Source organism: Leuciscus leuciscus (assembly GCF_965113295.1).
Source record: "Leuciscus leuciscus genome assembly, chromosome: 5".
Classification (NCBI taxonomy): domain Eukaryota; kingdom Metazoa; phylum Chordata; class Actinopteri; order Cypriniformes; family Leuciscidae; genus Leuciscus; species Leuciscus leuciscus.
Window position 1 is genome coordinate 38320345 of NC_138729.1, and position 12200 is coordinate 38332544.

Genomic DNA, 12200 nt, shown 5'->3' on the forward strand with positions numbered 1-12200 from the left:
CTGAGAATCTATCTAGATTCTGGACATAATTATGTTGAAATATTATTGAGAATCTCACTGGGTATTTCTCTAAATTCAATGAATTCTCTTTCAATTTTACACACTCAATCACATGGTTCTCCCTCCCCCTCAACTATTTTAAAGGGCATTTCTTGGATATGAGGATGTACGACACACACATGCGTCTCTTTCCTCTAAACTCTTCCTGAAGTCACGAGCAGTCTGGGGCCCAGGGCCTCACTCAGCAAAAAAAAGTGGAAGTGTTGCTTAAGTTAAAGGTGAGAAGCTGTAGTTTCATGAACGTGTTAGCAAGCCGCAGTCACATGCTGAGTGTAGCACAGAGGATCCTCTATCGCAGCAGAGCTCTGGACGCTCAGTGCCGACAGGAGTCAGGTAAGTGCAGGGGTTTGTCGCTTTCTTTGTGGAATTTAAAGAAGCAGAGTGTGTGGCCAAGAGTGCAAGAGTACTTTAACTATGTTCTGTACAGCATCCAAAATTAACACTTGCAAAGCGCCAAATGTGAGTAAAAATTGGCTTGTTAAGTGAATTAAACTTGTGAGTTGGCTGGAAACTTTATTACGGACTACAACATAGTAGTTTAAGTCGAAATGTAAGAATAGTTTTCTGACATTCGCTGATATGAATGATTTGAGCGATTATAGACGTTTACAAAAATGCAAACAAAGATACAAACAGAAGTCTATTAAAAAAAAAAACCATATGTTGTGCATATAGCAACTTTTTATCTATCTATCTATCTATCTAAAATAAAATAAAAATCCCCCCCTTGAATCCATGTGGTAACATATAATATTCTTTAAATTAGTGCCACCAAAATTAAAATGTAAGAATCTAAAATCCCAATGTCTTTTATAAAATGTTATAATTTTGTAAAAATGTAAATAATAAAATAATGCAAAACACATTTTCATGGTCAGTTAAAATATTTAGCATTTAAATATGAATTTTATTATGTAATCATTTATTAATTAAGTATTTAAATATATAGAGAGAGATTCAGACTTCTGTCCGAAGCAACTTATACCGTATAAAGCTATATGTATTTTCATTTGTTGTTAATTGAACCCATGACTTTTGCATTACTATTTGTTATAAACTGAGTCACTTATGTGTCTGTGGTTTCTGATCCAGCACAATAGGGTCAGTCAGTTTAGTCATGTCATTGTGCCTCCACAGGAGACAAGGGAGATGGACAAAGAAACAGTGATCAAGGGAGAGAAGAAGAAAAGAGTACAGTCGAGAGATTTCGCTGACACCCAGAGGCAGTGGCACTGTTAAAGACGTGATTGGTTGTGACTGCGAGCTGCCTTAATGATTTTGTGGCTGTACTGTAGTCTCAGTTATTAACATGATTGATGAGCTGTGATGAGAGAGATGCTCTCACAGATTCTGAGTTTGGTTACAAGAGGTATTTTTAGTGAAACCTATGTGTGATGAGGGCTATTCTTCTTAATAATGAGGAAGAAACATGCTATTTGTCATACATTGCACTATTTGTAGGGGAAAAAGTTGCTAGGTTGTCATGTTTCAGTGCTTATATGAAACTATCGGAACAAAATCATTTAATTGAGATGAAGAATGACACAATATTGTCTTCTTCAGAGCTTTAAAGATATAATTATACTTAAATGCTTTAGAATTTTGCAACATTGACAGTTTTTTTGCTGTGTATTTCTGTAAAGCTGCCTTGAAGCAATCATGGATTGGCTCAAACATGCATTTTAGTCTGGGACTAGGCTTAAGCCTTGTCTGCTAAACTTTGAAAGCGCAGCCTCTGACAAATAGCATTTTCCTCTGGGTACAAGCATGTGACCATGCATGCTATTGACCAAGAGTAACCTCTCTTACATGCTTCTACATTGCTCAATACTGCTGGTCAGACTCAATTTAAAAAACCATGACTCAGCCCATAGACAGTCTGTATGTTTGCGTGTTTCTGAACGTGCACTGGCCATCAGATGAATTCTTTCACTTCTGCTTTCAGCCCATGATCAATTTCAAAAACTCTTTGACATTTCTGTCACATATAATTCATTATATGTTGTAAGACACTTCATTTGTTGTGAGACATTTCACAGACAATTCAATAAGAACAATAAACAAAAGTCAGTCAGGAGAGAAAAATAGAAGAAATGCAGAGAAAGGGGAAGATGGAGAGAGGAAGGTATTTCCATGATCTCTTCCTGTGGGGATCATTTTTATGAGGGAGACCAGAGCAGTAATGAGGAAACAGGTGAATTCATGTGTGGTGCCTGTGGCAGGAGGACAGATAAGATCCCTAGAGAATTTAGGAACCGGGATTATCGTGATGGAGATAGTGAGGGGAAAAAAAGACAATGAGGATGTGGAGGCAGAATTTGCTCCACACCTCTGGAATCAATGATTTGGGCTTATGATAATATATTTTAAAATTAAAAATGTGGAATATAGACCATTATACAAAGTTCTGTTATAAAACTGTAGATGGCGCAGGCTCTTAACAATATGTGTGCTGTATTTGTAGCCAATGAACTTGCTGCTCAACATTACAATTTTGAACTATTGTTTGCTGTAGCAGTTTGCAGTGCTCTTTCAGAAAACCTCCACCTTCCCCAGCTCCACCTGTATAGATCTTCTACGGGGGTCATTCATGTATGCTTGTACAGCGGCAGCATGAAAATAAAATCATAGCATAAAATCTTTTACATTAACACCCACCAAATGCGGGTGGATTTCAGCAGTGGCGTGTAACACAGACACTTTTTAACACAGACACAGCGTGTTGAATTTTATATAATATACATTTTTCAATTGCAGTCTTTTAAAAAGGCATCTGAAATAAATCAAGTGCAATCTAGTGTTGTCAAAAATATAGATTTTTCAATACATATCTATACTGAAATATCTGAAACCCCTCCGCAGGGTCGGTGTCTTAAAGCGACGGCAGCCTAATATACCGGTTGCCAAATTATGAGATGATGTTAAAAATCTATGGTATCGATGTCAAAATTGTGGCCTGTGAAAATGCTGAATGGCTAGCAACTTTGGAAAACCACAAGCCACAGTGTCTGGTGAGCAAAAAAGTTCAACAGGTTCATGCTTTTCCGGGTAATGCTCTACTGTTTCAGCTCTATGTTTGGGTCAAAACGAGGTTGATCATGGAGGCAGATCTTTAGCAGCAGAATCAATCCCCTCTGGTTTACATTGCACTTATTTTATTCCTAAATCTTCTGTATTTGTGCTGATGTTTAACCCGTGTCTCATATCTTCCCGTGCAGGCGTGCCGAGATTTCTTGGACCTGGCAGAGAGCCACAGCCGCAGATGGCAGCGAATACTTCAGCATGAGCGAGAGCAACGCACCCACCTAGAGGAGACCATCGAGCAGCTAGCCAAGCAGCACAACAGCCTGGAACGAGCCTGGAGAGAAGCCCCCACACACGCCGTCAACACGCCCGATACGCCCACCACTGACACGGGTGAGACGCTGGAGCCCGCGATCATTCAGAACGGAATGAGCTCAGTTATGAGACATGACCTGTGTTGATAACATGATAAACCACCATGACTGCTGTAGTGGTACTAGCTGTGTTTATTTGCTTGTGCAGGAGTGAGTGAAAGGTCCCGGAAAGAGGAAGCGAGTGATGAAGATGAGGATACAGAGTTTTTTGATGCCATGGAGGACTCACCTGCCTTTATAACAGTGACTGCCACGGACCCCTCTCAACACAGGTCAGCTTCATCCCACTCAATCCAAAAATGAAAGAAAAAAGAAAATCATACAGGCTTTTCCACATCATGAGGGATTTGTATTGTTTGGGTGAACTATCACTATAAGTGTTGTTCTGCCAGGTGGTTTTAAACACGTGACTAAAGGATGATGACACTGATCTAGAGGTCTGCACTCCCACAGGATTCCCATGGGAGCCTAGACTAAATGTCTAAGCGGGTACAGGCGGCATTCATTTAAGTCGTGGGTTAGAGAGAGGCAGAGGCAGTCTGTGAGAAAATGGAGCATTTGAAAAATAGTAGTTAAAAATTGATTTTTTATTAATAATGAATTCAAATACATTTCTTAATCCACCTTCCTACTGTCTTCGACAAACTACAGGCTGGAAGTCTCGAGATGCGCGGAGTAGAAAACCTACAATGCTTTTCTTTCAAACGTATTGCCGGTCATTTGTTTTGTGTGGATATATTCATACATTCACTAAGCAGAGGATAACTTCTGCTTCATGAGCAATTTGGAGGATCTGTGCGACTGCCACAAAGAGTCGAAATGCAAAAATCGTACACGAATTTCGGAGATAGTGGCTTAAGTTCTCTGCTCAGTGAGCTGACAATGTGTAGTAATACAATAACCCAACAGGTCTTTTTTTAGTATATTTAAAGTATTGTGAACACCTGTGATGTATGTATTTCTTAAATTTTTGCTCATTAGGGAATGGGAAATCAAATGATAGAAAATGGTACCTAAATTATGGAATGGATGGGAGCAAAAAACTGATCTGGTCCTTGTAAAGGGCTCTTTGCTGACTGCATGATGTGTTAGCAACTCCAGATACCTTTATTCCATCAATCAAACACAATGTCTCTCTCTTTCTTGTCCGTGCAGGCGTTCTCAGAGTAATCTCAGTGGTGCTAGCGGAGGACAGCCCAGTGACTGCAACCAGGAAGACAATGTAAGTATGACATGAAAAAAGAGCCCAAAACAAAGGTCATATACTCTGGGATCTAAAGACTACAATGAAAATCTCAGACTACAAATCTAATTTAAAACCAAATAGTAAGACATTCACCAGGGCCTGAAATTTGTTTTGGAAAATGGGGGTGACAAAGAAGAGTGCCTTACAAACATTCCAATAAACACAGCACAAGGAAGTTTGATTTGATTTTTTTTAATTGAATTTATTTATTTTAACAAAAAAATTTAATGAAACTGGAAAAATTAAGTCCTATTTGATTTGTCATACTAAGAGAGAGAGAGAGAGAGAGAGAAAATTCAGGCCCTGGTAACTCAAGTTGTCATGCTTATATTTTGTAATGAAAAGTTTTTATTAAGCTAATGTTAAGTAGAATCATTTTCATTATTGGCCTCAGACACATTATTTTATGTGGAGTAGGGATTCAGTAGACTCGGGGATACGTTTTTTCCTTTGTGAGTGTGTGTGTGTACAGATGACATTGTCAAAATGATCCCTGTTTACACGGATCCACAAAAATGACTCAAATGCTGTATTATGCTGCTAGGCCAGTAGTTGGCGATGGCACTTTGTAAAGAAATACTATGCGCCTTTAGACTGAACACGTAATACGCATGTGCATGTCGTCAACGTTTTCACAAATTCTTTTGTAGTTTACATGGAGACAATAACGGTATCGTTTTCGAAAACGTGCACTTTAAAGTCCAGTTTTCAAAAGTTTGCATTTTCAGGCTCCCAAAACGCTATTGTTGTGTAAATGAACGGCCAAAACGCATAAAACGTTTTATGTTTTTAGTTGAAAACGGTGTCGTGTAAACAGTCCCTCAGTGTGACTGAGTATTTCCTCAGGGGGTCTGTGTTCATCATGGGCTCTCACAGCTGTTGTTCGTCTCAATTAACCGATTCTTAATTAACTGATATCTGCTCCACTCTTTTCTTCTCTCTCTTGGTGACTCACTTTCTGAGACAGATGGAGCATCAGTCAGTGTTTATGTTCCTCAAGGGCAATGCAGCCCTTCAAATAATGTCTTTCAGCACAAACACATTACACATTTCTGATGTGTTTTAATACAAACACTCTTGTCTCTCTGTCTTCTTTTTTTTTTGTAGTGTTCTGTGTGCAGTAATGACTTTTCAGGGAAAGAGTTGCAGCCTCACAGGAAGAGGCGGACCCAGATCCCAGAGAAGCCCAACTATTCGCTCAATCTGTGGAGCATCATGAAGAATTGCATTGGCAAAGAGCTCTCTAAGATCCCAATGCCTGTAAGTTGCATACACATCTGAATCAGTTACTTTCCTATGTGAAATGTTCCTAAGTGCAAGATTAGAATCAGTGCATTGCAGATCATTGAGAACAGTAAGAAGTGTCCAGATGACATACTTTTTACATGAACATTACCATTCAAAAGTTGAAAAATAAATTAATAAATGCTTTTATTAATAAAAAGTGACAGTAAAGATTTCTAATTCAAATAAATGTTATTTTGAACTTTCTATTCATAAAAAAATTGGGGGAAAATTATATTATAAACACATTTCCACAAAAAAAAAAAAGGTTTAGCAGCTCAACTGTTTTCAACATTGATAATAATAAGAATTGGTTGTAATGGCTGCTAAAAATTCAGCTTTGGCATCATATGAATCAAGTACATTTCAAAATATATCAAATATATAGAAATATAGAAAACCGTTATTTTAAATTGCAATATCTCAGCATACGAGACTTCTTTTAAAAGCATTTAAAAATCTTAACAGCCCCAAACTTTTAAAAGTTAGTGGGTTTTTTAAGCTAATATTGCCTACAACCCCTTGCACTATGGAATACAAATACAAAGCTAAAGCTACCACAACTTTAAATATAAAAATGTTTAGGGAAAGTGATTCATTTTAAAGGTATCAAATATAGGTAGATACAAACATGTGTCAAAGGGATCTGTGGTATTAAGACACAATTTTATGACAGTAGCATCTCCCTGGCTTGAAGAATGTGAATTGGGACACAGCCATGGTCTCTTTCTGTCTCTCTCTGTGTCCAGGTGAACTTCAACGAGCCCCTGTCGATGCTGCAGCGCTTGACGGAGGACCTGGAGTACTACGAGCTGCTGGATAAGGCGGCGCGCTGTGAGAACTCTCTGGAACAGATGTGTCTGGTCGCAGCCTTCTCTGTCTCCTCATACTCCACCACAGTGCATCGGACGGCCAAGCCCTTCAACCCTCTTCTGGGAGAGACCTACGAACTGGACCGCCTAGAAGAATTCGGCTACCGTTCCATCTGTGAACAGGTCAGTGTTTGAGTCAAAGGGTCTGTAATATACGGGGGAAACTATTTGTTAGCATTAACATTAATCTCAGTCTCAGTTATTTGGCTTGTACAGGACATCCGTGCACTACAGTTCTAAAGTTTGGGGTTTGTAAGATTTTTGAATGTTTTTGAAAGAAGTCTTTTCTGCTCACCAAGGCTGCATTTATTTGTAAAAACAGTAGTATTGTGAAATATTATTACAATTTAAAATAACTGTCTATTTTATTGTATTTTAAAATATAATCTATTCCTGTGATGGCAAAGCTGAATTTTCAGCAGCCATTACTCCAGTCTTCATTGTCACATGATCCTTCAGAATCCTTCTAATATGCTTATCCATTTTGAAAACAGTTGTGCTGATTAATATTTTTGTGGGAACCGTGATAAAAAAAAATTATCCAGGATTCTTGATGAATTGAAAGTTTTAAAGAACAGAAATTATTTAGAATATAATTTTTTGTTACAAAAGTCTTTACTGTTAGATTTGATTCATCTAATGCATCCTTGCTGAATAAAAGTATTCATTTCTTTCCAATAGAAAAAAAATCCTACCCCAAACTTAGTTTGAATGCTGTCTTCAGTTGATAAATGCGAAAAGCAACATCAAAGTCAATCATGGTATCATGAAAATTACATTTACATTTCATTGCGTTTATTTATTTAGCTGACACTTTCATTCAGAGCAGCCTATAAATGAGGAATTTAGCAATGAGAGAAGAAATGAGGAATGAAGCAATTTATCCTTAAGTAGCCAATGTGTAAGCAGTGTCACAGCAGTGATTTTCAGTCACCGTCAACCATCACTGGAGATGCTTCTCCTGCAAGGTTTAGCGTGTGGAGAGTAATAATGGCTGTGAGAATACCAGAATCACCCAAAGTCCACAAATGTCTGAATGAATAAAGAGACAGCGCCCCCTAATGGTGTATTTTATATACAGCTGGGCTGATATTTACCTATAATCTCTTAGGTCAGTCATCATCCGCCGGCAGCCGCTCATCATGTGATGTCACAGCGAGGCTGGACCCTGTGGCAGGAAATCACCATCGCTAGCAAGTTCCGTGGCAAATACCTCTCCATCATGCCTCTGGGTACGTCTTATTTCACTATTCTTCATACAAACAAATCTACACATGTACAAGGTTCTTTCACAATAGTAACCCAAAATTCACACACATTGTTTGTTGATTTAATTTAATGTCACACAGAGTATTACTTCTAGATTTCTCTCTCATTTGACTTTTATGTCATATTGTTAGAATGATGAATTATGAACTTATTGTCCAATCTGCTCTGAGTTGTATCCTTGTCATTCTTATTTGGATTAGCAGACACACACACATACATTGACATACATACTTTCTCTCTGTCTAATCAGGTGCGATCCACCTGCACTTTCATGCGAGTGGAAACCACTACGTGTGGCGTAAAGTCACCTCCACCGTCCACAACATCATCGTGGGCAAACTGTGGATTGATCAGGTTGACCTTCTGACATTATTAAGCAATCACATTTTGGATAACTGATGTTTATGTTGTTTATTTCAAATGTTCAAAACCTAGCAATGTCAAGGAGAACTTTAGTTTTACTTTTTTGTATTTTTCTAATAAAGTGGTTCTCAATTTTTTGTGATGTCCTCTTCTGAAAACCATTTGGCAATTGAACAATGCAGCCAATGAAGTTTTTGATTGTAAAACATTTTGGGGGGGCTTTAAGACACTTTTTCTGTTTAATTACAAAAAACTTTATTGAGGATAACACATACCTCCATGACCCCCATATTTTGAGGACAACTGGGAAGTCTTTCTCACTTTTAATCTCATTTTTTCTTTTAGTCAGGAGATATTGATATAGTCAACCACACGACCAAAGAGACCTGTCAGCTCAAGTTCTCTCCCTACAGTTACTTTTCAAGGGAAGTCCCACGAAAGGTACGTTTTGGACTTAAATTGTCTACCCCAGGGGTGTCCCAACCCTGCTCCTGAAGAGCCACTGTCCTGCAGAGTTCAGCTCCAATCCCAGTTAAACACACCTGTACCAGATCTTCAAGAACTTACTAGGCATACTAGAAACTTTCAAGCAAGTTGGAGCTAAACTCTACAGGACAGTCTCTAGGACCAAGTTTGGACACCCATGGTCTACCCTGTCCTTCTCCCTGTGATTAATATTTGAGTTTTACTGAGAACTGATAAGAACCAGTTTGAATTTAGCTAAATCATCTTTCTATCCTGCTTTTCTATCCTACTCTCTCAATCTCTTCAAGCTTCTGTAGTTCAACCCCAGAGCTTGTTACCCTTGTTCTCCTTGTTCTCCCACTGTAAGGTCACAGGGGTGGTGATGGACAGCGACGGCCAGGCCCACTACATCCTGTCAGGCACATGGGACGATAAGATGGAGAGCGCCAAGATCGTGCAGAGTAGCCGAGGAAGCAGCAGCTCTGAGGGCAAACAGAAGACGGTCTATCAGACTCTCACACCCAAACTGCTGTGGAAGAAATACCCTCTACCGTAAGACACGTCAAGTAATGCATGACAGTCAAGAGGGCAAAATGTATGTTCAGTGTGCTGTAGTATTAATGTCTGGCTTGTAATGCAATTCAATTTCCCGTATTAGATCAGTAAATTACTTGCCTACTGACCGACAGTTCAAACTACCTACCAATCAACTAAACTAACTACCTGCCAATTGAACAACCAACAACCCTACCTATCGACCAACCAAGTTACATACCAAACTAAGTCCTATGGGTAGTAAATTTGGCAGGTAATTAGTTGCAGTGGAAGCAACTACTTAAGTGCTAAACTACCTACCGACCGACTCCTTACCGGCAGACCAATCTATCTACCTGCAGAACTAACTACTTACTTACCCACCAGACTAATTACTGAGCTAACTAAAGATGTAGTAAGGCCTTGCTCAACTGATTAGATTCTCTGATTATTTCATTTTTTGCATTTGTTTACATTTTTCATTTATTTCTCTATTTGTTTGTCATTCTCCTTTCTCAATCACCATCACTCAGAGAGAATGCTGAGAACATGTACCATTTCTCTTCTCTGGCTTTGACCCTGAACGAGGAAGAAGAGGATGTTTGTTTGACGGACAGCAGGCTGAGGCCAGACCAGCGGCTGATGGAAGCGGGACGCTGGGATGAGGCCAACGCAGAGAAACAAAGGCTAGAGGAGAAGCAGAGAGCTACGAGGAGGAGGAGAGATGCTGAGGCATCCGATGCCATAGATGAAGGTGAGGGGAGGTCAAAGGTCACGCAGGACAGTCACATCCCTGTGACATTTTGTTGGGTTTCATACCTCAAACACCTATACCATTTCAAATATAAATTCCAGTTATCTACCACAACAGTTTAGTCAGAACAGTCCCAGTTGGGTGATCTTAGGCTGTTCCTCTGATGATTTTATTGTTGTTTTGTGTTCCAGGACGAGACTTTGAGTGCTACAGGCCGCTGTGGTTCCACCAGAGGACGGATGAAATGACAGGAGAGACTAGTTTCGTTTATAAGGGGGGTTACTGGGAGGCCAAAGAAAGACGGGACTGGAATATGTGTCCTGTGATCTTCTGAACACACGAAACACTTGACTAACTCTGCAGACAAAGACAAAAGGAGAATAAACCCTCTACATGGACTTACCTCTTGGGACTGCAGAGATTGTGGAGACAGGTCGTCAACACTTGCGTGTGTGTTTGAGTGTGTGTGTGTGTGTGTTTGCGGCCCAATGACATATATCTTTGCCTGACTCTTAAACGGATTCTGATGTTCACCTCAAAGATGAGTGTGTGGGAGAAATGTGGAGTTGAACTCTTCTAGCCAAGTGCCGCCCCAGTTTATCTTCCAAAGCAAATCAGGTTCTTTTTATTCAGAACAACCCTATCACAAATGCACTTTCCTCTCTTCCCAACGTCTCTTACAGTGAAGTAAAAGGCTTTGAGTCTGGATTAGAATGAGATCATATCAAAGACACTCCTCCCCCTCCTCTGCTGGCCAGGACAAAACATGAAGAAACTTACATATGAAGGAGGAGAATCAACACAAAGCATCTGCAACATTTATGTGAATTATCAGATTGTTCAGCTTGTGTACTTTAAATTTCTTCTCAACAATACCATATTTGGGCAAAGGAAGTTATTTTATTTGCATATCCCAGAGAATTACAAGAGCCCGATTGGGCTCTTTTATTGAACACTCAGCTGAAGACCTTCTCCCGGCTCCCCCCACTTTGCGTAGCTAGTGACAAATAAGATTCATGTCATGTCTTCAGTCAGCCAATGAGCTTCAGACAAGCATTAAAAGAGCCCTTGAGTCTGTTGTATTGGGCAGTGCAGGTATTCTGACACAGACATGTTTTACACTCATGAGTTGTCATGCACATTAATTAGCTGCTTCCTGCATTGGTGCAGTGGAGCCCCCAGTGGACATTTTCATGTTACTGTGACAGCCACAGTACAGTGCATAGCAATGCAATTAAAAATCTTTTTTTGTACAATCAGGATACTTAATGAATGAATGAACAATCAACCAATAAAAGTAAACAAGTCACCCTGCTTGACTTTCTCAGAGGGCATGGCAAACAATTATCCATTCACAGAACAAAGTGATACTGAAAACACAAGTGAAGTTTTGTGTTTATAATATGCTTGTATTTATTAGTAGAGATAGTAGTTTAAAACATGCCCAAAGGTTCCCGGAGAAGGGGGCCGCTATATTTCACATTACAATGTGGTGATAGAGAAAAGCAGCACGTTGTATATTATCATCGTTTTGAACTGGTAATTTCAGTGTCCCTGTAACACAAAATTACATTTCTTATTGAGGTTATAAATTATTAGGACTCAGGAGTGACAAATTTCCGTTTTGCAGATATTTCTATTGTAAAGTTGTATAACTTCAGTTAGACTCACAGAATAAAATCATAAAGTTTTTGAATTTTTTTTCATCTTAAAGTCTTCAAGACCTGACATCACTGGAGATCAGTTCTCACTTTGTTTCTGATTGCTGGCAAGAATGTAGAATTAGGCTCATGCCACTATATGTATTTTGTGATAACCATATTATTAATACTAATACTGCTATTATGAAGGATACAAAAGTAATGATGCCATGCCATCCTAATAAATGCTGTGTTTTGGTAAAAATCTGAATTTTAACTAAGATGTTTACTCTTTTAATCTAAAATTATTCAGCT

General features: G+C 39.1%; 1 protein-coding gene across 3 annotated transcripts in view; it reads left to right on the forward strand.

The window, feature by feature from the left end:
- Positions 1-11554, forward strand: part of osbp2b (oxysterol binding protein 2b) — a 75703-nt gene extending 64149 nt beyond the window's left edge. For all 3 annotated transcript variants that reach the window (XM_082169619.1, XM_082169621.1, XM_082169620.1), the window contains 11 exons: positions 3279-3477; positions 3607-3730; positions 4614-4680; positions 5812-5964; positions 6738-6983; positions 7972-8092; positions 8380-8483; positions 8838-8933; positions 9325-9509; positions 10025-10245; positions 10437-11554. In XM_082169619.1, coding sequence (XP_082025745.1) covers positions 3279-3477; positions 3607-3730; positions 4614-4680; positions 5812-5964; positions 6738-6983; positions 7972-8092; positions 8380-8483; positions 8838-8933; positions 9325-9509; positions 10025-10245; positions 10437-10579 — 1659 coding nt within the window. In that variant the 3' untranslated portion in view covers positions 10580-11554. The remainder of the gene's footprint in view (positions 1-3278; positions 3478-3606; positions 3731-4613; positions 4681-5811; positions 5965-6737; positions 6984-7971; positions 8093-8379; positions 8484-8837; positions 8934-9324; positions 9510-10024; positions 10246-10436) is intronic.
- Positions 11555-12200: the final 646 nt, after the last annotated feature.